General features: G+C 48.2%; 1 protein-coding gene across 3 annotated transcripts in view; it reads right to left on the bottom strand.

Moving 5' to 3' along the window:
* The window catches only part of Arfgef2 (ADP ribosylation factor guanine nucleotide exchange factor 2), an 81,994-nt gene extending 60,224 nt beyond the window's left edge, over positions 1-21,770 (bottom strand). For 2 of the 3 annotated variants that reach the window (XM_028868547.2, XM_028868550.2), the window contains exons 1-4: positions 21,474-21,769; positions 5,457-5,487; positions 4,734-4,857; positions 485-631 (exon numbers count right to left, since the gene is read on the bottom strand). In XM_028868547.2, coding sequence (XP_028724380.1) covers positions 485-631; positions 4,734-4,857; positions 5,457-5,487; positions 21,474-21,594 — 423 coding nt within the window. In that variant the 5' untranslated portion in view covers positions 21,595-21,769. Of the gene's footprint in view, positions 1-484; positions 632-4,733; positions 4,858-5,456; positions 5,488-21,473 lie in introns of all 3 variants that reach the window. The other variant, XM_028868549.2, reaches the window with a different exon arrangement.
* Positions 21,771-25,224: the final 3,454 nt, after the last annotated feature.

Here is a 25,224-nt window from a genome sequence, read left to right as displayed (position 1 = left end):
AGTACTAATACACAGAAGGTTCCCAGTTTCCCACTCAGCTGAGATACTCGGGATCTAAGATCTACAAGGATGCCTTCATCCATCTCGCTCACTTCCTGACACACTGGTGGTAGCAGCTCACGTCAAGCCCTTCCTGACAGTAAACATGGAACAGGGACGAGCTGGGGAGACGAGAGACAGGAGTGGGTTCTGATGTTAGAGTACCAATGCAGACCTGCAGAGCAATGGTTGGCTGGAACCCTGAATCCCCAGAGAATCTTAAGCAAATGAGTTCACAGGTGATTACAGCATTGTTGGCGGGATTGTCTACTGGGGACCCACCTGGTCCTAGTCCTCTGGGCTTGTTGCATGCTCATAAATCACGATGCTAACAGAAGCTCTAAGTAACTCTTCCACTCTTCTGTGCCAGCTCAACATCACCCAACCAACACTTGGTAAATGAAAAGCCCACATTCCCAAACCCAGACCATGCAAACAGAAATACCTTAATTATTTGTAGCTGAACCCCTTCATCCGTCTGAGGGCCTTGAAAACAATTGCAAATGGTTTCAACGATCCTGTCGATCAGCCGCTTCCCGGGAGCTCCACTGTCAGGGGCGTTGCCAGTGATGTGCCCATATGCGATGAGTTTCTGCACAAAGGAAAAGCCAAGGTTACAAGTTTCTGCCTGGCTAGATAAGACAGGAGGGATGATGGCCTTGAACTTCTGGCTCCTATGGCAGCAGGAGCCAGGCAAGCACAGCTGTTTGAGTACAACTTTAGCCATCTCCCAGTGGATAAGCTGCCTTTCAGAAGCTACCTTCCTGTGCCACCTTATACTCGACCTGGACCTTGGCACAGAGAGAGATCCGTGAGACAAAGGTCAGGGTGAGCTCTATACCTGGCTGAGATTCAGAATCATCCAGAGGAGCCCATAAAAATGCAGTCTCCTGGAGCTCAACCCAGACCTACTGAACTGGACGTTATGGGGCAGAAGCTCAGAATCTTTTTTCCCCCCCTCAACTGTCCAGGTTACTCTAAAGGTCAACCCGACATAAGGCCCAGACTTGTAAGGCACACTGTACTTCCAGGGAGCTGGTAAGGATGTGAACATGCTGTTGTTCTGTATGTAGTTGTGCTTCCTGCCTTTGCCTACACAGGTAGACAAGTGTTCCTGAGGTCGCCCACAGAGCAACCACCAGAGTGCTGGACGGTGGCCACCCTGCAGAAGCTCGCAACATTTCTGAGTGGCTTTCTCCACCTCTAGCTACAAAGTGCCTTCATTCAGTAAGCACAAAAAGACTAAGAGTGGCTTAAACCAGGTGCTGGTGCTGGTGGTGGTGGTGCTGGTGCTGGTGGTGCTGGTGCTGGTGGTGCTGGTGGTGGTGGTGGTGGTGGTGGTGGTGGTGGTGGTGGTGCTGGTGATGGTGGTGATGGTGCTGCTGGTGCTGGTGCTGGTGGTGCTGGTGATGCTGGTGCTGGTGCTGGTGGTGCTGGTGGTGGTGGTGGTGGTGGTGGTGGTGCTGGTGGTGCTGGTGGTGCTGGTGGTGCTGGTGGTGGTGGTGGTGGTGGTGGTGGTGGTGGCGGCGGCGGCAGCGGCACCTTTAACTCCAGCACTCAGGAGGCAGAGGCAGGCGGATCTCTGTGAGTTTGAGGCCAGCCTGGGCTACAAAGCGAGTTTCAGGACAGCCAGCGCTACACAGAGAAACCCTGTCTTGAAAAAAAAAAAAGCATTTATTATTATTTTTTATGTGTATGAGTGCTTTGCCTACATGTATGTCTGTGCACCATGTACATGCCTGCTACCTGTGGAGGCCAAAAGTCGCCATCAGATCCCCTGGAACTGGAGTTACAGAAAGTTTGAGCTACCATATAGGTGCTGGGACTTGAACCTGGGTCCTCTGGAAGAGCTCTTAACCACCGAGCTGTCTCTCTGGCCCCACTGTTGTTGCTTTTGAGAAAGGGTCTCACTGTGTAGTCAGTCCTACCTGGCCTCTGCCTCACACAACTCCACCTTTCTCTGCCTCTACACATGACTGGTGTTTAATTTTTATCTTGACCTTTTAAAAATTCTATTTTTATATGTTTATAATGAACAAAGTTTAGTAACAGTATACATAATGTTAATTTTAAGCTAAAGTAAACTGAAATATATTCCAAAAAATGAATATACAACCAGGAAAACATTAGCTTAGGCAAGACAGGCCCTGCCCTGTGGCAGTGTGGGCGACCAAGTGCTAAGGAAAGGAGCACAGGCCTCCTGGTGCTGCAGAAACTGCAGCAGGGAAGTCTCTAGGCTTCTCCATCAGAGAGGAGCGTCTGTGCCAACTGTGCTCATCACAAAGCAAACCGCGCAGTGTAGGTGACTTCAGCTGCTTCACTTCTCTCGAAACCAGACTTCACCCCTAGATTGTGGCCTTCGGTTTCCAGGACAGGAGTTTCCTCAACTGCCAGGAAATTCCAGTCAGGCAGGCTTAGCAAGGCAGCAGAGGGTGAGCTCCTTTTCCATTCAGTCTCCCAGGGAGCCCATCCACTTCCTGAAGTCATAAAAAGGGTAGTGCACTTTAGGCCTTGTACTAATGTACACAGAGACCCTAGTGTACCTATTAAACTCCAAAGAATTCCATTCAAAAGCAGAAGCACACACCTTAAGCCTCAAGACTCCTAGTGAGCTGGAGGGCAACAAATGCCAAGGTGTTTAATATCATGCATACAGAAACCAGGAAAACACTACTGCCATCCCTGAAAAGGCCAGGTCACGGGGTGAGAGTTAAGACCAAGGCTGCCAGGAGTGGCAGTGCACAACTTTAGTCCCAGCACCGAGGAGGCAGAACCAGGAGGATCTCTGAGTTTGAGGCCAGCCTGGTCTACAGAGTGAGTTCCAAGACAGCCAAGGCTACATAGAGAAACCCTGTCCTGAAAAAAAAAGGTCAGCCATCTCTTCAGAGAACCAGGTACTCTACTGAGCATACAAGTAGAGCATACAAGTCAGGTGGTCTCTACGACAACTACTCACCAACACTACAATGGTGGGAAGGCAGCCTCAGAGAAGCAAATAAACACACATCTCTCTGTTTCTATGACTGCGAGTTCTGTCCCCCAGATCCATATTCTTAAGCCCTAGAACCCAGTGACCATTAGGAGGTTGGGCCTTTGGGAGCTAAACAGACTTCAGGCTACAAGAGCTAGCTGGTACTCTAACACACTAGGGCACAGTGAGAATATGGCAATCTACAAGTTGAGCCAGAGTCCTTACCAAATCAGCTAAGGCCTTGAAACTAGACTGCCCACCCTCCAGAGCTATGAGAGAGGGCCTGGTGTTCTGTAGGACTCAATTACCACAGCCTAAGCTGAGACAACTCTGTTCCAACAAAACTATTCACAAAAGCAGACAACAGACCAGAGTTAGCTTTCAGATAAGATCTTAAGTGTGGGATTAGGAAGTTCTACATACCCAACAAGCCCATTACTTATAGGACAGGAGACCCTGAGCTGGGCTGGCCACTTTATTACCTAAGCCTCAGATTTCTTGACTCTAAACAAAAATGAAAATAGACACCTCAGGGAGTTCCTATAGCCTAATCAAGGTGATGGAAATGAGGTACCCGGGAGTGGGTGGGGAGGGTGATAGCTCAGTGAAGGGTGTGAGCTATTATTCTCCGGACATCAATGTGTTAGGCATGAGGACCAGCTCCCAATCAAATCTTGTCATGGGGAGGAAACAACTAAAATTAAACATATCAAATTTCCTGGGAAAACATTCACAGCCATCAACTATTTTAGGAGAGAAGCAGGACTGTGTCTGCCATTGAAGAGTTCTTGGCTCATTAGATGCTGCACATAGGACAATCTGTACAGAATGATCTGGAATGAAAGAAATGGTTTTTCATTTGGAAGAACTGCTTTTGTGAAAAAGAGAAAAAAAACCTGTCATCAATTCTAAAGTGTATGCGTATTAAAGAAAAGAGATTAATGGAGTAAATATTAGACTGAGGATGCCAAAAATGTGGCTGCCCTGCCACTCTGCAGTTCTCTGCCTTGGCAGACAGAAGCAATCAATGACAACATCCTTCCTCAAGAAACGTGGGGCTGTGTGAGGCTTCACAGACCTCTTAAGACACTCTCTAAGCAACCCTTTATGCTCTTTAGAATGCCCCCTAGTGTGTGAGAAAATGCTTCCCCGAGTTTAGGAGCATGGAAGCCAGGGCTGCCTCAGAACTGCAGTGTTAGGTAAACTTGGTTCAAGCGTGTTCCTAATGCTGCTGGCTGTAAAGTCAATGTTAATGAGCCAACCATACATATTAAGAGATGTCTTTAAATAGAAACACACAGAAAATGATGTTATATACGCATCAGGGAGCCCAAACTGGAGACCTGGAGAACCTAGGCCTGCATTTCTTAGGGCTGGGTAGTTCATGCTCAGAGAAACTGTAGATCAGAACTACCACAAATAATCAGGTGTGTCTGTTTCTACACCTGAGAGTACACGTTAATGCCATCAACAATGAGGCTGGGGGCACTGTATATCAAACACAATCAACCTACAAATAATATACTTCTGAGGAAAATGTGTATTGTAGTGAAGGAGCACAGATCCACCCCTTCCCACCAACATGAGATCTTCACAAAGGAAAATTCGAACGCTCTTGTGCCACCACCTCCAAGGGCATTCTCAGTGCCAGAGCAGTATGGCTGTGGGTAAGGGAGAGCCTGCTGCCCTGAAGGGCCCCTCGCACCAAGTTTACATGTGGTACCTGCAAGCAATCCAGGGATGTGCTGACCACCCGGGGGGACTTGGACTGGCAGGCCAGCTCGAATGGAAGGAAATACTTGTCGGCTTCAATGAAGTTTGCCTTTGGCGGAGCTGCAGCGCCAAGCCTGGAAAAGCAGGAAAGGGTGGAGAGAAAAAATGAAAAAAAAAAAAAAAGAAAGGAAAAAAAGCTCGCTTCTCTCTCCCTCACTCTATTCTCCCATTTTGCTTGTAAGCGCTTAGTTAAAAGTGCTGCAAGCTCTGTCCAGAGTGATGTGGCTACAAGCTGACTACATGTAACTTGAGAAAGAAACCCCCAGGATGTCATGTGCAGAGAGCAAGAGCTCTGGCTTACAAATGGACTCACTGGCGTCCTGGACTGACTCTGCTGCAGCCGCCAGGGTCAAGTTTCTAAACTCTGACTGGCTGGCTCCCGCCATCAAGACGTGGAGCAGGCAATAGGGCCAGCTGCCCCTCAACACGCAGGACAAGGCTTCTATCTCCTTCCCAAGAGAAGGCTAAAGGCATCGACTTGACCTTCTTTCACCATCCCTCCATTACACAAGCACTGGGCCAGCCACCTGCCCAGACCGGGGTTCCACTGTGTGAGGACTGTGCTAGCAGAGTGTGCGCTGCCCCTTTAAATGTAACAGTAAACATGCAAGGAAAGGGGTTCCCATGGCTGCCACTTGCTGTACTCCCAAAAGGAGGAAGCACTGCTGCTTACCTCTGCTTTTCTATTTCTGCTTTAATTTCATCTGGTGGAAGAAGAAAAAGAATATTAGGAGCATGCAACACTTACAGGAAAGAAAGGTTTGCTACAGTCATCCGGAAACCACTAGAAAGAGTATCTATGAGACTATAGAACACTCAAACATGCTATAAAGTGAAGCAAGGACCTATCACAGCAGCAACTGCCGGCCCACGGGAGTTACTGTGCCAGGCATGAGTTGACTTAACACCAAAGGGCCCTGTGGGTGGGCATTAGTGACACTCTGGAGCCATCCTGTGCACACCTCTACCCCTAGATGACAGCAGCACTCCCTCTACTGCAGTGCTGTGCTGTGCTCTGTGATAAGGTCTTTCTGTGCAGCCAAGGTTAACTGGGAACCCAGGATCCTCCTGCCTCAGCCTGTTGAGTGCTACTGGCAGGTACTAGCATGTTCCCCCACAGTCCTGAACTCCACTCATTCCTGAGCAAACTCCCTCCAATGAGAATGAATGATTTCAACGAGGAAACTCAGACATCATGAGAATAGAGAATTTCTCCACATTAAGAACTTGAGGGCTGGGCGGTGGTGGCGCACGCCTTTAATCCCAGCACTTGGGAGGCAGAGCCAGGCGGGTCTCTGTGAGTTCGAGGCCAGCCTGGTCTCCAAAGTGAGTTCCAGGAAAGGCACAAAGCTACACAGAGAAACCCTGTCTCAAAAATCCAGAAACAGGGCTGGAGAGATGGCTCAGAGGTTAAGAGCACCAACTGCTCTTCCAGAGGTCCTGAGTTCAATTCCCAGCAACCACATGGTGGCTCACAACCACCTGTAACGAAATCTGGCACCCTCTTCTGTGTACATAATAAATAAATAAATCTTTAAAAAAAAAAATCCAGAAACAAAACTGGGGGAGTCAGAGTTTGAACCCAGGTCTTGCCTCTGTGGTCTACAATCTACCTTCTCTGCATAGCAGGTATATGGTAAAATAGTTAACACAAAACATTCAACTATGCAAAAACAATACACAGGAGACTAGAAACAGGCTAAGACTGAAACAAGTAAGGCAAATATTGGAAGTTATCTAAATAGTGGACTGGTGATGTTTTGTTCTATTTAAATTACATTTATTTAGTTAGTTGGAGGAAGGGCAACAGTGTGTATGTGAAGATCAGAGAACAACTATTAGTTGTCTGTTCACGACTTCTACCAAGTGGGTCTCAGGGATTGAACTTAGATCATCAGGTGTGGCAGCAAGCACCATCACCTGATGAGTCTTCACCTTGGCCCCTATTCTATTTTTTTTCTTTTCTTTTGTGTGTATGAGTGTTTTGAACACATGTGTGTCTGGGCACATGCATGCTTGATACCTAAAATGGCCAGAAGAGGGAAACAAATCCCCTGTAACTGGAGTTACAGACTGTTGTGAGTCACCATGTGGGTGGTGGGAATCAAACCCAGGTCCTCTAGAAGAACATCCAGAGCGCTAAGACGCTGAACCATCATTCTAACTCCCTCCTTCCCCCCTCCCCCAGTTTCTATGACCTAAACACTTTTTTAGGTTGGTACCATGAAAACAAGAGAATATACTATCTAAATATTCCCGACTTTACCCACCAACCTACTGCGTGTACTCCTACAGGTTAGGCCCCCAGGCCCAGGTAGTATCAAAGCAGGTGAGGGAGAGAGAGGGAGAGAGGGAGGGAGGGAGGGACAGAAGGATGGATAGACGGAAGGACACCAAAGCCTTTCTACATATTCTCTTGAGAGCCAGCAGTCTGGATGAGGGCACGGACCATCCTAATAGCACCAAAACACAGTTCAGGAAGTTTTAAGTTTCATTTGCTTGGAAAAATCAAGAAACTGGACTGAAGAAGTGGTAATGTCTAACCTTCTGGTTGGCATGCACATCCCGACTGCATGCCTATGAAAACATCAGAGAACTGCCCAAATGACTAATATCAAGCCACAAGGCCTATGATGCTTGGGTTTGTGAAAGGAACTGTGCAACATGGACCCTGTCATTAGAGGACATGAATCTCCTAAGAGTGGGGGCCCTGCCTCTGACAGAAGGCTACAAGATTGGCCTACAGGATCTAGCTTCCATCAGTTTATGTAACCCAATGGCTTTGTGAGAGACATCAGAAACACTCTGCTGCCAACTCAAATGTAAGGTTTCCTTCTGGTCATGAGCAGCACTCTTAGGGCTCAGTCAGAAGCATCTGATGAAGCCAAGCCCACACTGGATGCAGGTGGTCCCCAGGTCTCCAACCATCTGTGTTTGAATGCCACTGATGCCAGTTAGTGATCCACAAATCTCACCAGTACAGCCATTTACTGTCTATGTGAGGAACCAAAAGCAACAAGACTAAATTCAGGACTACACACTTGAAGGCCTACATAGGCCAGGCAGGAAGTGTCAAAAGAGAAGTAGGGGATAAAATCTTAGGGACAGGAGAGCAGCAGTACATCCAGTGGTACCATTTCCTGTAAAATCCAGAATTTACAGGGAAGTTCAGATTGGAACTCAAAGTAACTTGTGCTATTCTATAAACACTGTGCCCAGATAAGACTGATCTACTGGCTGCCCTGGCCATGAGGCTACCTGTTTACAATTTCTCTTTCAAGGAATAGGGAAAGCTCAAAAACAGTACTTTACTGGCTACAGAAAAACACCTGTAGGTGGGAAAGATGGCTTTAAAGAACACAGCCAGCCATGAGTAGGGGAGAGAAGCCCTCTCCTAACCCTGCCCATCAATGCCTGAGGCAGGTGGGAGAGTTGGCCCTGAGGTTGTAGATCCAGAGAGGTGTCATCAGCTGCAGCACTCCTACAGCAAGCCTGGGCAACACAGTGGACCTGGCCCTGAAGGTGTAGGTGTGGGAGAACCAACCCTGAGGACTTAAAAGTGGGAGAACTGCCCCCGCCCCTGTGAAATTAGCCAGGGCAATGCAAGAAAGCTTACCCTGATGGTGAGGACAAGGGAGAGCTGGGGGGCTGGCCAACCGTGCAATTACCCAGGCCAGAACCAGGGTTATGAGTTGGCCTAACCCCAACATCCACCAAATTTGTGATCTGCTGGAGCACGGAAGGGATGGGTCCTGCAGACCCAAAGCTGCAGGATCTCCACAACACAGGGCAATAACAGGATAACCATGAGGAGTCCCAGTGAGGGCCAACATCGATAGTGTAGCAGAAAGAAGACCTCGACCAGACCAATGACTCTGCAATAAACATGTGCAAGTAAAGATATATGGATAGGAGGCTTTACTGTGTGACTCACTCTGTCACACTATAGCTTCCATGACGAGATTGATTTTTCCTTTTTTTCTTTTTCTTTTTTTTCTCTTAAATTTTATTTTATTTTATTTTGGGGGGAGGTTCTAAGGGCAGAGGGAAGATATGAAGGGATGAGGAAATGAATGGGATAGAGATGCATGATGTGAAAGACACAAAGAATAAATAACAATTTTTTTTTTTAATGCAGCCAGCAATTGAGCAGGCTCTGCTCAAGTTTAACATGGTTTAGCTGATGAGCAACAAGTGAAGCAGGCCAGAAACCAAGGTCAGACTCTATAAAGATCAGGAAACAAGAGCCAGGGAACTTTCCAGGTAGAGCTGGGATGAATCCAGGAAATGCGTCTAGAGAGCCTGTGTTCATAAGCTCATGTGTCCCTAGCTTTCAAAGTATGCACAGAGAATTAATCTTTACACTATAAGCAGAACATAAATGTAGTTTTGTTTTCACTAACACAAACCACAAAGGAAAAACACAGGCGCTTGCCTTCCCCACTCTGGCAGCTCTTCCAACAGGGAGCTGGTTTACAACCCAGCTATGGAATCTCCCAATCACCTTTCCCATCAGAACCAAGGTAAAAGTACACTCTGGTGTGCCTAGAGTGCTAGGGAAGCCTATGGCCTTCCATACAAAGCAAGCAGCACTGGCACACAGTCCGCAGCAGCAGCATGGAGAAACAGGAGGCCTCTCCCAGGAGCTACTGCTACCAGAGAGTTCAAGAAATCTGAGATGGCCGGACAGGGTGGTGCACACCTTTAACTCAGCATTTGGGAGGCAGAGGTAAGTGGATCTCTGTGAATCTGTAGCCAGCCTAGTCTACACAGAGACTTCCAGGACAGCCAGGGCTAGGTACAGAGACCCTGACTCAAAACAAAACAACAAAAAACAAAGCAAATCTCAGACGCAAATCCCACATTCACAGACTTTTAATTTTCCCTTAAGTATTAAGAATTAGGAATTGGCTGGGCAGTGGTGGCACACGCCTTTAATCCCAGCACTCGGGAGGCAGAGGCAGGCGGATCTCTGTGAGTTCCAGGCCAGCCTGGTCTACAGAGCAAGTTCCAGGATAGGCTCCAAAGCTAAAAGCTATACAGAGAAATCTTGTCTCAAAAAAACAAACAAACAAAAAATTAGGAATTGTTACACTTCGTAAACTACTTCTGTTGGAAAAACAAAAACAAAAACAAAAAACACCCTGAAATCCTGTCCACTGGGCACAAGGGCACAGCATGGCACAGACAGTACAATACCTTCCTAGAAGGAGGAAGCTCCTGAGCCTGCCTACCGTGGGGCAGCTTACACTGGCCATGAGTGTAAAGAGGAAGGCAGGACAGAAGCTAAGATTAGCCAAGAGCTAATCACACAGGCCAGTCAGTGAGCTCGGCCCATTCGCAAATCATCTAGGCAGAGAAGCATCAGCAAATAGGCCACCACAGCCTTTGTCACAGGCTGGACATGTCAAAAAAACAGCTCTGGTGTCCATAGTTCCAGTTGATTGATGGGCCCCAGATGTATCATAGTTCTGGCTGAGAGTTGGACCCTGGATATACCATAGTTCCAAATGATTGATGGGCCCTGGATATACCATAGTTCCAAATGATTGATGGGCCCTAGATATACCACGGTTCCAGATGATTGATGGGCCCTGAATGTACTATGGTTTCAGCTGAGAGATTGGCCCTGGATATACCATGGTTCCAGTTGAGAGGTGGGCCCTGGATATACTATGGTTCTGACTGAGACAGGCCTTGGATATTCCATACCATGGTTCTGGCTGAGATGAGCTCTGGGTAGATGTAGAGAATGTAACTGTTTTCTCACTAAAAAGAGGGAGAATAAGGAACCAGGGCAAGTGCGGGGTAGAACCTCACTGACAGCCTGTTAGTATGAGATTCAAACACAGCCAAGTTCCAAGCCCGGCATGGACAGACACCTGTCAGCTGAGTGGTACCAGATGGGTCATCAAACTTCCTGAAGCTTGACTTCCTACTTAAAAACTTCAGATGACAAGCAGCAGCCCCAGACCCCAGAGACTGTAAGAGGACATGGGTGCAGCTAACTGTATGAACAACCCCAGGAAAGAAGTCTTGCCATAATGTGACAGGGACAGAGCAGGCACACAGCAGGTGGCCAGTGTCACTTCTTTAGCTCTTATCTTAAACCAAAAGCCAGTGGGAATGCACAATCTCTAGTGCCTTGAAAGAAGAGAAGACTCAGGACAGCTGCTGGCCACACTGACCTGGCACTAGCAACAGTGCTGTGTACTCTGCAACCCTGGGTGGCAGAACAAGGTCCATTCATCAGCCAGTGTGACACGTGTGAAGCCCACAGTCCTCTCAGTGAGGACCTCTTAGCAGGCCACCTAATCCAGGGGACACACACCACCCACTTAAGAGGAGGACAGGGAGGATGACGGGGAGAGGGGCAGCTGGGGGGACTCACCCTTGCACTTCACTACTCCATATGCTAATAGCACTGCACTCCTGCCAAAGTGGTAGCTAGCAGCAATAAATGAGCAGGTTGCAAAGAGGGGAGAGAGGCCTGGGCAAGGGCAGCTGCAGCTAGAGTCACGGATTTCCCCGGAGATCCTCTCTGGGTGTTGCCATTACCTACGAAACAACACCCCCATTCACCAGAAACCTGGCAGCAGCTCACCCTCTCCTTCCCTACAGTGACATCACAACCCTCACATCCAACCCTGCCCAACAAGGCCATCATAGGCCAATGTCCTCAGACCCCAGAGCACCTCTTCTAACAGGACAGCCACATATCCCTGCTATCTTATCAGCCCTGTCCCCCTTCAAGTGTCTGTCAACCACCTGCTCCTCCATCCCAAATCCACCTACAATGGCTGGTCACACTCTGACTCTTGGCCCTGTATGGAACTGGGTCACGTGCAGCTCCTTGCTAGCCTCTGTGCATGACCTCCTCTCCTTTCACCTAGTCCTACTCAAATGCTCCCAAAGGACTTTCCTCTGTCCTGCAGCCCTTCCCATGACTGACTTCAGCATTCATTTTCTGCATTTTCCAGGTGGAGCCTTCAGCAGGACTGCTGTCAGAACGAGAGGCACTCAGCAGCCATGACTTCTGACCTCTGGTCTCAATTTCTGGCACAATCCCATCCTCTGGTGACCTGTCTCCACCTCTGCAGACATCCAACAACAGGCAGGTCTAAGATGTTGCCATGCCCAGCCTCATAGCAAGCCTGAATACCAATAGTATGTTCCTCCTGTCCTATTCCTGTACCATGAGGACCATACTTTGTTCTCAGTCTCTCCCACTAACTAGCATCATAACATCCTTCCCTCACAGCTGGTGTAGCAGCCTCTCCTTCACAGAGAAGTCAGAAGTTATCACAAGGAGACTCCCTCAACTTCCTGTTAGCAAGCCTACAAAGGAACGTGCCTGTGCCCACCCTCTGATCCTCTTGTGTCGGGGGAGGGGACATGGGGGGAACCCATGCCTACCTACTTGCTTGGGGACTTCATGTTCTCAGGACTACTCTGACCATTTCTCACCATAAGGCTCCTGTCACCACCACACTTAACTGCCTTACTGTTCTGCTTCAGACTTTTCCCTTTGCTCTCTCCCACTCCATAGCTTTTCTCCACACAGCCACCCGACGGGCTATCCTAGAGTGTGTGACAGTTAATACTGTCAACTTGACGGGATCTAGAATCACCTAGTAGACAAGCCTTTGGCCATGCTTGTGAGAGACTGCCTAGATTAGGCTGCTGAGGTAGGAGGACCCACTTAACTGTGGGCAGCACCTTTCTACAGACTGGAGTCCTGGGTGGAGAAGAGAGAGAGAGAGAGGAAGCTGAGTATCAGCAGCCACTGCTCACTGCTCCCTGAATGCAGACATGTGATCAGGGCCTCAAGCTCCTGAAACTGATCAATGCACGGTCCATCAAACTGTGAACGGAAACGAACTCTTCCTTCCAGAAGCTGCTTGCTGCAGCGAGGAGGTAAGCCATGTGGGAAGTGGCTCACACAGAGTGCAGCCAATGGCTCTCATTTGCTCACCTCTCTCCCACAGCTTGAGGGAAGTGCAAAATCCTTATGGCTATCAAGCCTCTATGATCTAAGCCCAGTCAACCCTTGGTCTCCCCATCCACAACCCTGGATGGCATCCTCCACCCCCAACTATATCCCATGGCTCCCTTCAGTCCCAGGCTCACATGTCACCACTCTAAAGAGGTCTTTGAGCATCATTAACTGCCACCTGGTACCACCCTACTCTGCATCTCCCTAACCCTTTACATGTCACTCTGCTTTCCTCTTCTCATCTTCCTCAGGGTACTGACCACCCTTGACACACTATGTGTCCTGTAGCCCTGCTTCCCCATCAGAGCAGAAACCCCACGGCAAGCCACCGTCTGCAGTGCCCAAGAGAACGTACAGCAGACAGAAGCAGGCATTGTGTGTGCTCAACACCTGTGTAAATTTAACCTCTCCCTCAGTGGATCCTTTTCAATGACATTTAGAAAATTCCAAGTGTCTTCTACCTTAAGGAAAGAAAACTAAAGCTGTGCATGCCAGCACGCCTATAATCCCGGCATTCGGCATTCGGGAGGCTGAGGAAGAACTGTCACCAGTACCAGGCCAACCACCACTCCAACAGCAAGACTGCTTCAAAACCAAAGAAAGAAAAACCTTGAACAGGCCACACACCCCTCCTTCTGAGAGCAACCTAAACACAGCCTGCACTCACTGGTTGTCTCCTCACCTCCCATTCTCACTTCTGACCATGCCAGTGTGGATCTCACCTGCAGCACTCCCCGCAAACCGCTCAAGAGGCCATCGGTGACCACGTCTCCAACCTGATAGCCATGCTTCCAGTCCCCACCTGACTGGCCTCCCTCAGCACCTGACTTACCAAGCCCATGCTCCCAGAATTTTTCTCTGCATCTGCCCTGTGCTTCTCACCTGTCTCTGCTCTAGCTCCCTCTGCACACTCCACCTCCTCTGCCCAGGAAGGAAGAGCTGGAGGTCCTCACGACAGGCCTCACCCACAGATTCCAGAGGGTGTGACTTTGGCTGCATCAGAGCACAGTCCTTGTTTATTTTGCTCCTCTGGCATCATGATCCCAGCTGTGACACCCAAGACATCCCTCTGAAGGAGAGTCAGATTGGTCTGGATAACAGACAAAAACAAAACAAACAGCAACAGATATGCATGGACAGCTCCCTAGCCCTGAGGGGAAAGCTTCTGCATCCCACCACAGAAAGCCTGTTCTCCCCACTCACCGTAAAACCTAGAATGCCACACTAACCAAAACTACCCTGGCAGGAAGAGTCCAAGAGTGAATGAGCAAATATAAAACTATTTTCTAAGGTAACCTCACTGGAAAGAAAGCCAAGCAGTCTCCTGGTGGGTCCCTTGCGCCGGCAGAGGGCCGTGATAAGGAAACCAAGCTCTGAGCTATTCAAAACTCCGCATCTTGGGATGAAGCACACGTTTTCACAGGCCTGCTCTTCTCCATAAGGAACAGGCTTGCTGTTTGCCCCGGCACTGCTTCCACCCTCCCAAGATTTACAAGTACACAGCCAGTCAGTCCTGAGCTCCACAGACCAACTCAGTGGCAGAAGTGAGCACCAGGTCCTCTTCCTTGGCCACACAAGCTTGAGAAGCAATAGGTCATCACCCGTTTCAGCCTGTGCCCCTGCTCACGGCACTAGTGATGCTAGCTCACTTAAGCCGGGTCAGTAGGTATTCTCATCATCTCAAAAACAAGGCATCAAGAAGCTAGATTAGTTACTCTGGGCCATAGGACTATAGGCAAAGGGTCAGCCTTTCTCACCAATCATGATATACATGTCAATTATCAACACAACACAATGTTGAGCTGCTGCTGCTGTAAGGTGAGCTCCCTCCTGGAAACACTACAAAACTTTTCAACAAAGAGGAATCTACAGGAAGCTGGAGAGATGGCTCAGTACTTAAGAGCATGGTCTGCTTCTGCAGAGGACCTGAGGTTGGTTCCCAGCACCCATGACAAGCACCTGTAACTCTTCTTCCAGGGTATCTAGCTGGTATTCTCTTCTAACTTTCACGGGTACTTATACACATGCATGTGCAAACACGCTAAAAACAAAACAAATCTATTTTTAAAAATGGAGATTTGTATTTTTTAAGTTATTTTATTATTTTGTGTATATGGGTGTTTTGCCTGCATGTCTGTGCATCATGTGTGTGCAAAGTCCTGAGAAGCCAGACAGCGTGTTGGATCCCCTGGGACTGGAGTTACAAATGGCTGTGAGCCACCATGCAGGTGTTGGGGGTCAAACCCAGGTCCTCTCTCTTATAGTCTGTGGTCTTAACCAATGAGCCATCAATCCAATCCCTATTGTTTTGTTTTTTAATCTTGGTTTTTTTTTGTTTTTTTTTTAAGTTTTTTTGTTTGTTTTTCAAGACAAGGTTCCTCTGTATAGCCCTGGCTATCCTGGAACTTGCTCTGTAGACTAGACTGGCCACAGTCTGCCTGTCTCCTGAGTGTTAAGATTAAGGGCATGCACTGCCTAGTTTGGTTTTTTGTTTGTTATGGTCTAAAAATATTTATTTATTTATTTATTTATTTATTTATTTATTTATTTATTTATTTATTTATTTATTATGTGTACAGTGTTCTGCTTGCATGCCGGAAGAGGAAACTGGATCTCACTACAGATGGTTATGAGCTACCATGTGGTTGCTGGGAATTGAACTCAGGACCTCTGGAGGAGCAGCCAGTGCTCTTAACCCCTGAGCCATCTCTCCAGCCCTGTTTGTTTTAAAGAGCAATCTGCAGAGGTCATAAGTCTTGCCTGTTCAGTTTTTGGCTTTTCAAGACAAAGTTTATCTGTGTAGCCTTGGCTGTCCTGGAACTCTCTCTGTAGACAGGCTGGACTCAAACTCAAAGATCCACCTCCCTCTAACACTCAAGTACCGGGATTAAAGAAATGCACCACCACCGCCCAGCTTCCAGTTCAGTTTTTATTAAGTGTATCGCCTGCAAACAAAATTCCTAATACAAACACCAGAATTTACTAAAATTGAAGACTTTATTCTGGACAGTATTTCAATTAATTACTCTATTTATTTTTGGATTTTGAGATAAAAGTTTTGCCATAGAACCTTGGCTTGTGCAGAACTTATTCTGTAAATCAAGTTGGCCTCAAACTACAGCAATCTCTTGTCTGGCTTTTGAGTTTTGGAATTACATGTGTACACCCCGATGCCTAATCAAATGTGTCATTTCCGAGACAGAATCTCAATAGATAGCAGAGCATGGCTTCCAACTCATGATCTTCCTGCCTCAGCTTCCAGAATGCTGGGATTACAGGTATGTGCCATATTGGGCAAGTAGCAGTATTTTTAACATTTTTCAAATTTCACACTTAAGGTTCTTCCTAACAGTGACAAGACATTTTTGCTTTGAGGGATTTTTGTACTGTGAACAGGACTTCACACATGCTAGACAAACACTCTGAACTGAACAAACTCTCTAGGCCTAAATGCTGACTATTCATGCACAACTAGGGCTTATAAATACATCTTGTAACTGTCTCTCTTCTGAATAACATTTAAACAAGCTCAACCAAAAAACCAACAAACCCCACCCATGAGCCAGCCACCTCTTCATCCTCTCACAGTACAGCTAAGCCTGGAGAAAGCCTTGCTTGTGCTTCCGATGTCCCCACCTCCCACCCACACCTCCTTTCACCTGCAGTGTGCCACTCAATTAGCTTAGTGGCCACCGTGACCCACAAGGCTCTAAACTCCGCTATCAAGCAGAGAGAGCAGCATGCTGGGACTGGACTTCATCCTCCACAGGTTAGATAAAGGGGAGTTGCAGCCTCCTTTCCTACCCACTCTACAATTGTGGGTAAACTACTCTCCTCTGTTTCCCACTGCATGGGTACCCCAAGACAGTCACCACTCCAGGATCTGTAGGACAGAGCTCAGTGTTGCTAATGCAGACATCAAGAATCAGAAAAAGCTAGCTCAGTGTTCATATGAAACCACCTCCCAGCAAAACAAAGAGTAAAATGCTGCAGAAAGAAACGATCATTTGTTGGACAGTGATGGTGAACATCTTTAATCCCAGCACTCAGGAGGCAGAGGTAGGCAGATCTCTGTGAGGCCAGACTGGCCTATAGAGCAAGTTATAGGACAGCCAGAACTACACGGAGAAACCCTGTCTCAAAAAAACAAAAACAAAAAAGAAAAAAAATCTTTTTGACCATAGCTTTCAAACGGATCTTAGAGTTAAGCTATAGAAAACAATTTCTTCACTGAAATGTCACCAGAGTGTAAAACTGTTTTTAAATACATGTAACTACAGAATCAGTTTTATATGAAAAATAGATACATGTTTGTTCTTAGATTTTTATGATGACTGAGCATGACAGCAATTACAGAACACTTTGACCCTTTCATAGTACTTTCTGCATATTAAATTATTAAATACTCTATCTCATAAACACACAGAAAGAGAGAGAGAGAGAGAGAGAGAGAGAGAGAGAGAGAGAGAAGAGAGGATCATTAGATGATCCAGTTAAACTGTAGACAAATCTTTCCATATTTAATTTAAAAACACTTAAGATTTATTTATTTTTTTTTTTGGTCAAGTTTCCAAACTCCATACAATTTAAGAACAGAAATATAAAGAGGCATCACTGAGAAAGATGGGCCTTAAGTAAGACAATTATAAAAGGAAGATTTTAAGTATGGAATCAAATCCCCCAACTGAGGGTTGAAAGGTTGGAGATTATTAATGCAAATCCAGGCTTCATTGAAGGGGCGAGAGCAACAGTGTCTTTGGGTGAAGAATACTCTTTCTCCTGACAGAGTTAGAAGGACACCACCATCTATGTATGCATTGATATTTAGAGAGATGAGTCACTGAGGTCACTCCTCTTCCACCCTGATCATCCCCACTTTTACAAGATACAACTCCTGTCTTCACTGCACTTAGCAAGTCAGCGCCATAACAAGCACAGCCTTTCTGTCATGTAATCACACTTTTTAGAAAGGATTTATTTATTCTTATTTTATTTGTCTACATGTGCATATATATACACCATGTGTATGTCTAATGCCCACAGAGGCGAGAAGAGGGTGTTAGATTCCTTAGTACTGGAGTTATAGACTGTTGTGAGCCACCATGTATGTACTGGGAATAGAACCCAGGTCTTCTGCAAAGGCAGTAGCACTCCTAACAATCCTAACTGCTAAAGCCAACTCTCTAGTCCCATAATTACACTCTGATTTATTTTATCTACAAACAAGAAAATCAGTAAGTAACTCCTAAAAGACCTAACCAAGGTTAAAAGCACCAAATTAGGGTGCTTACAGATTCTGTGGTAACAATCATGGCAGCAAGCATCTGCTGAGGGCCCAACTAACTTCATCTTTTTTTTTTCTTGTTTTTTGAGACAAAGTTTCTCTATGTAGCTTTGGTGCCTGTCCTGGATCTCGCTCTGTAGAGCAGGCTGGCCTCGAACTCACAGAGATCCGCCTGGCTCTGCCTCCCAAGTGTTGGGATTAAAGGTGTGCACCACCACCACCTGGCCTAATTTCATCTTAACGGTAACCCTGACAAACATGTAAAATTAAGTATAAACACAGCAAGTAAAGGCAGGTGATTTGAACCCGGAAGGTCTTGAATCCCAAAAGGCTCAGAGCTTCTCAGACATGAGCTACAGCCCTGAAGCCCTAACACAGTCCCCCCATTCCCCCCACTCTGCTGTAACTGGCAGAAACCTGTCACAGAAACAGTTCCTGGTAAGGACTCTTTATCATCCAAGCACTTCAGCTTTTATTGGTCACTTACAGTTCATACCATAATTAATGACAATCTACCCATTATCTTTAAAACACATTATACTTTTGGGGGTTGGAAAGAGAGTTCTGTGGTTAAGAGCACTGCCTGTTCTTCCAGAGGACCAAGGTTTCAATTCCCAGCACCCACATGGTGGCTCACAACTGTCTGTTCTTTAACTCCAGTTCTAAGAGATCCAACACCCTCACACAGACATATAAACAAGCAAAACATCAATGCATATAAAATAAAAATAAATCATTAGAAAAAAAAGCAAAGCAAGAGAAAAAATCCTGCTTTAAAAAAATAAATAATAAATAAAACACATTATACTTTTTACCCACTTTCTCGCTTCAGCCATTTTTCCTTATTTCTTCCTCTTTTTTGTGCATATATGTGGTACACATTCATGGTATGCATGGTCACGTGTGTACTCATGTGTGCATGTGTGTCTACGCCTGTGTGCACGGAGGCCCAAAGCTGAGGTTGGATGTCTTTCTTGATCACTCTCCACTGAACCAGGCAGTGTCTCCCACTGAACCAGAGCTTTCCAATTCAGCTAGCTAGCTAACCAGCTTGCCCCAAGCACCCTCTAGATCTACCTCCCAAGTGCTTGTGCTATAGGCAGCCACCGCACTTGACTGGCTTGTCTGTACGTGGGTTCTGGGAGCTGGTCCTCACACTCATGCTGAACACATTTCTCTTCTTAAGTGGGATTACTCAGACCCAAGACAAGGCCTCAAGATACAAAGTGAAGGAACACCACGTACTCTGTGATGTTTTTACTGTTCAGAAATAAAAGCAAGTCTTTTCACTAACTATGTACACGGCTATTCTCTTAAATGATGGCTCCCTTAAACCAGGCCTGTGTGAGCTCCCTAATCCCTGGTAACAACATGCCATCCCTCCAATTTCATATAACCTAGAGTCAAGTTACTTCCTGTTGAGGCCATTTTTTACATACATGTGTGTATGTAGTGTGCATGCATGTATGCATGCCCACATATGGACACACACATGTACAATAATTCAAATGTGCATTTCTACAGAGTTGGAAAATTCTGAACTTCTCAAAAAAAACATGATCCAAGAATATCTAATAATCTATCAATGTTATGGTCACCCAATAATTTTATAAATAGGTTCTTAGCAATGTGATATTTGATGTTAAAATTTCTGAACAATAAATTAAAACTATGGCAAGAATGGAGTCCAGGCAGTTTCAACCTGAGGCTCATGCCTAACTCACAAGCTGCTTTTCTAATGCTTACCCTACATTCCTGATAAAATAAAACCCAACTCTCAGGCCTGGTTTTCAAAGCAGAAAAGATTTAAAACTTTAGGTCTCAGTAAATCCCTTCCACAGACCCCAAATTTCATAAGATTAGCTGCTTCTGGATTACACAGGCAGCCAGCACCTCCTACCAACAACACTTTATGGCCCTACGGGTTCTCAAATGCTTCCCACACACGGCCTGGACCTTCCACAGGGAAGTGCAAAGCTCACAAGTCCATTCCGAGGTCTCAAGTGAACTCTCTCCTTGTACCAAATGGAGAAATGTGACTGTAACAGAAAATCTGCCTTTCTATTTATTCAATTTGTTAGGAAAACAGTCCCTCTAAAAAGATCCCAACAGGGGACCAGGCAGTGACTGTGCATGCCTTTAATCCCAGCACTGGGGGGGGGGGGGAGGGCAGAAGCAAGCGGGTCTCTGTAAGTTGGAGACCAGCCTGGTCTACAGAGCGAGATCCAGGACAGCCAAGGCTGTTACACAAAGAAACCCTGTCTCTAAAAACCAAAAAAAAAAAAAAAAAAAGGATCCCAACATGGAATTGCATAGGCATTAGGGTGGTGAATTAGCAGGAAGATAGATTTGGCCAAATGTTCTGGTGCTCCCCCGCCCACATCTTTTTCCTCTTGAAACTCCACATGGTAGACACATCTTGCCTTTCAGAACTGGGCTCTAACATCACGTTCTCGAGAAGGACTACTTTCCTAATCATCCGATCTAAAGCCGACCTCGGGTCCTCGGTGTCACTTCTTACTCTCTTATTCTCACAACAGTATTTATTAGTATTGTTTGATCTGCTCTACCAGAATGTAAGATCTACAGGAGTAAGCAAGGACTCCATTTCTCCTTCACAGCCATGTCCTCAGTGCCTGGTACACCAGCACTTGATAAGTACCTAAAAGCTAGGAGACTGATGTTGGTGTCAACTACCAAGCTTTTACCTAGTTAGAAGCTAGAGACATCTCTCTTTCCATAATCCATGGATCCATTCAACAAGCAAATATTTACCGAGTAACTACTGTATGCCAAGCACTGTCGTGGGTGCACAGGGTACCGCATTGAACAAATCAGACAAGTATCTTTGCTGGGCAGAACCTTTATTTTAGGGACCCGCCCTAAAATGAATAGATGTCTTGCACACTGTCCAATGCCTGGAACACAGATCACCCTACATGCCTTCGAGGTGAAGAGCTCTCAGAGCCCAAGTGTTCTCCAGTGGGACATTTCCAAACCAAGCCTCTGGGGTTCCTCAGCACCACCTGGGCAGCTCTGTCACCTGCTCTGCTCGCTTACGTGGGAGAACCCCAACCAGAACAGTCCAGGTAAAGGGAAAACTTAAAGAGCAAAGGCTTCTGAAGACTTGAGATGGTTGAGGGGAGGAACCAGGAAACGGGACAAGAAGTCGTGGCAAGGCCCTAGGCAAGGAGGCTGGAGAACCAGCTCTGGCTGTCACCAAGTTGCTAGGTGACCTTGGGCCAGTCCCGGCCGCCCCAACAGCAGCTCCCCCGGGGGCAGGAGGCGGAAGGAGCCGGGAGAATGGGACTCGGGTTGGGGGGAAGCAGAGGCCAGGAGGCCCGGGGGCCCGGGGGGTAACGGCCGGCGTGGGGAGGCCGGCGCGGGCCAGGCCGGGGCGGCTCACTCACCGAGCGCCACCTGGCAGGCCCTACGCAGCTGGGAGTGCTGGGGCCGCTTCACCTCCTTGTCAGCTAGGATCTTCTCCAGGGCCCGGGACACGAACATGCTCTTGGTCTGGCTTTCCTGCATGGCCCCGGCCGGCGGGGGCGGCGGCCCCGCGAGCCGGCGGCGCGAGCGAGCAGGGGAGCGAGGCTGAGGGGTCAGGCGTCCCGGCCGGCACCGGCCGCGTCCGTGCGCGCCGCCCTGTCAGGAAGAGACGCCCCGGCCCCACGGCGCCGCCATGTTGGAGCGCGTCACGTGACCACGTGACTGGTGGTGCCGCTACGTCTGCTGTGCGTCGGTCGGTCGACCCTGTGACCCCAAGGGCGGGGGCCAGCCCGGGGGCGGGGCCAGGGGTGAGGGTGGGACCCTGTGGGGGCGTGATGAGAGGGGGGCCTGCGGGGGCGGGGCTGTGGTGGGGGCGTGGTCTGTGTGCTGGGGGCGGGGCCTACACAGGTTGGGCGGGGTTGATGCCCGGCCTTGGGATGGGGGGCATGTCCAAGGGGGATAGAGGGCCAGGTAGGGCGAGTGATGGTCACAGGCGAAGACTATGAGGGAGAAGAAAAAGGAGGTGAGAGGCTGGAGAAGTGGGCAGCCCTGAAGGGAGGGAAGGTGCAGGTGACAGGTGGTAGGAAGAGAGGTGAGGAGCTGGAGCATGAGACAGATGAGCTGAGCAAAGAGAAAGAGGGAGGAGGTAAAAGGTGGGAAAAAGGAATTAGTGATAATAAGCACGAGGAGAAGGCAGAGGGGAGGGGAAGGAACGAGACAGGTGACAGAGAGTAGGGGCCGTGAAGAGCCAGGAGACTGAGGATAGGAAGATGGTGAGGAGGGGGATCCAGGAAGGGCAGAGGAAAGAGGAGGCTCAGTGAGAACCAGGGAGGAAGTGAGAACCAGGGCTGAGGATGAAGCCAGGAGGTGAGGGTATGAGAGGAGGCGGGGGAGAGGGGCCGGGCAGAGCCAGGGGAACGGAAAAGAAGGCAGGGAGAGAAAGTGGAGAAAGATGGCACTAGAGGAGATGAAGGAGAGGAGGGGAGGAAATCTGGAGAGAACGTGCTGGCAGACAGGAGGCAAAGAAAGGGTGGGGGGCGGGGGAAAGGGAGGGGAGAGGAGAAGAGGGGAGGGGAAGGGAGAGGGGGAGGGGAGGGGAGGAGAGGAGGGGGAAGGAGAGGGGAGGAGAGGAGAGGGAAGGAGAGGGGAGGGGAGGGGAGAAGGGAAGGAAGGGGAGGGGAGGAGAGGAAAGGGAGGGGAGAAGAGGAAAGGGGAGGGAGGGGAGGAGAGGAGGGGAGGGGAGGGGGAAGGAGAGGGGAGGGAAGGGAAGGAAGGTCAGAAGGTATATTCACAGTGTCCCAACCCTTCAGGATTTGCATCCTGTCAACAAGTCACACCAGTCCTGGACCAGCTTTACCACATCCACACGGTCCTGTTGCCACAAGGGAGACAGCTCCTGGCTGGGTAATCGGGGGCTTCAGCTTGTTTTTTGTTTGTTTTGTTTTTGTTTTTACATAGGGTCTTACTTTGTAGCCTTGACTAGCCTGAAACTCATTACAGAGACCAGGCTGGCCTTGAGTCTACAGTAACCCTTCTGTCGCTGCAGGCGCTGGGGTGATGGGCATACAGCGCACAATCACCTTGGTGATGGAGTGTCTGTTTACTTGCTGGCTTGGTTTTGTTTGTTTGTTTGTTTGGATACATGTCTCACTATGTATTTCAGGGTGGCCTTGACCATGAACTCAATGTCCCCTCCTCAGCTGGGATTGTAGGAGTATGCCACCACACCTGAACATCTGCTTTCTAAGTGCCCGTCTATGGCGGTGCTGCCAAGGACTCCCCCTTCTTCCTGGTCAGTTTCCATCACCCTCAAGTTCTCACAGTATGGAGGCCAAGATAGGGGCCTTTGAGGCATTTGACAGGAGAAGAAACTGACTCAGGTGGCCCGTGTGGCACGGCCTGTACATGAGTGGAAGACCGAGGCCCTGACCCCAGGGCGGCTCAGCGGTGCTGATGCCCCATCCCCTGCCTCCCCACAGGGCAGTCTTGACGCTTCAGCTCATAAGCAGACAGTTATCCCTCATGGTAATTTTGGGACTGTCCCACGCCAACATGTTCAAATGCTCAGCTCAAACATCCCCGTTATCTGTGTCTCCCTTGCTGAAGTTTCTAACAGCATTTGCGGACGGACCTTTTGTGCTTGTCAGTTTGCTGGGCTCTGTCCCTGGAGGTCTGGTCCAGAGCCAGGTGGAACATTGCAAGACTGGAAATTCCACTGATTCCAATGTGACCTTGAAGATCCTGTCAGCAGGAAGCAGTCTGTTTCTCCATGCCCCTGAGCCAGGGCTACCCTCATGACTGTCCTGACTAACAGAGTGGCAGGGTGTGAGGCTGGGCACAGGGAGGCCTGGCCCATACCTTCTTTTGCAGGGTGCTGCACGATTATCAGAAGAGTGCCGGAACAAAGACATAGAGAGAACCCAGTTCTCCCAGCCGTAGGCAGTCCTCGGCCAACCTGTCTTCAGCAGGGGAATACAGCAGCATGAGACACTCTAGTGAGACCAGCAGAGTTGCTTAGAAAACCATCTTCCAGAGGGAAACAACAAACACTTACGTTAAGTCATTCTAGCTTGGGGGTGGTTGTTACACAGCAACCAATCACTGGAATCGGTTGATCCTTATGCCTTGAATGAATGAATGAATGAATGAATGAACGAACGAACGAACGCATGAATGTGTGAAATTCTCAAAGTACAGTGCCGGACAGCCTAGTGATTGTGTGTGTGTGTGTGTGTGTGTGTGTGTTTTAATTTTCAGGAGCTGAGGACTGAACCCATGGCCTTGTGCTTGCTAGGCAAGCGCTCTACCACTGAGCTGAATCCCCACCCCACCAAGTGATATTTTGAACTGCAGATCCTGTAGGGAGGTCAGACCGAGACATTTAGGGCTCGCTGCAGGGGAACAAAAGGCAAACAAGTCCAACTCCCTTAACTGCTGATTGTTGAAAGGATGCTTTCAACAGCTTTGACAGGACAGGGGAGGCTCACGGGCCACTTACAAAGCAGGATCCCCCAGCACTAAGCCAAGCTGAAATTAGTGGGACTCAAGCTGGCTGTGCAGACAACAAGCAAAGACAAGGGGGGACTGTCACCAAGGGGGAACCTTGTTCCATATAATGCCCTTTGAAGCCCCCAGATCAGCCAAGGAAGCACACAGACAGCTCTCAAGGCAAAACCACCTGTCAGTTGACCTAAATGACATTAATTTGGGAGTTCAGAGAGTGAGCAATACATTATAAGCCTCCCAGTAGCTTCCTTGCGGATGACACTGCTAATGTGTGTCTTATGATAACAGTTGCCTTGTTACTTCTGCAGACACTCAAAGGCCACTTTTGCTACATTGGTGACTCCTCACTAGAGCTGCAGGACCTGATGAGCATCTGAGATGGAACAAAGCTCTGAACAAACTCCATCTTCAAACCATGTCTGCCCCTGTAAACTATCTCAACCATTGAGCCAGACTCTACTCAGCTGATAGGTGGAATGTTGTGTGATATTTTGTTTGTGTTCTGACAAATAAAGCTTGCCTAGAGATCAGAGGGTAGAGCTAGCCACTAGTTAACCATAGAGGTCAGGTGGTGGTGACTCACACCTTTGATCCCAGCACTTGGGATGCTCAGGCCTTTGATCCCAGAACTCAGAGGTGAAGATGGGAATATAAGGCAGGAGGAGA

The sequence above is a fragment of the Peromyscus leucopus genome, chromosome 4 (assembly GCF_004664715.2).
Source record: "Peromyscus leucopus breed LL Stock chromosome 4, UCI_PerLeu_2.1, whole genome shotgun sequence".
NCBI classification, from domain to species: domain Eukaryota; kingdom Metazoa; phylum Chordata; class Mammalia; order Rodentia; family Cricetidae; genus Peromyscus; species Peromyscus leucopus.
Note: the sequence above shows the minus strand (reverse complement) of the source record. Positions and strands in the feature narration are given on the sequence as shown.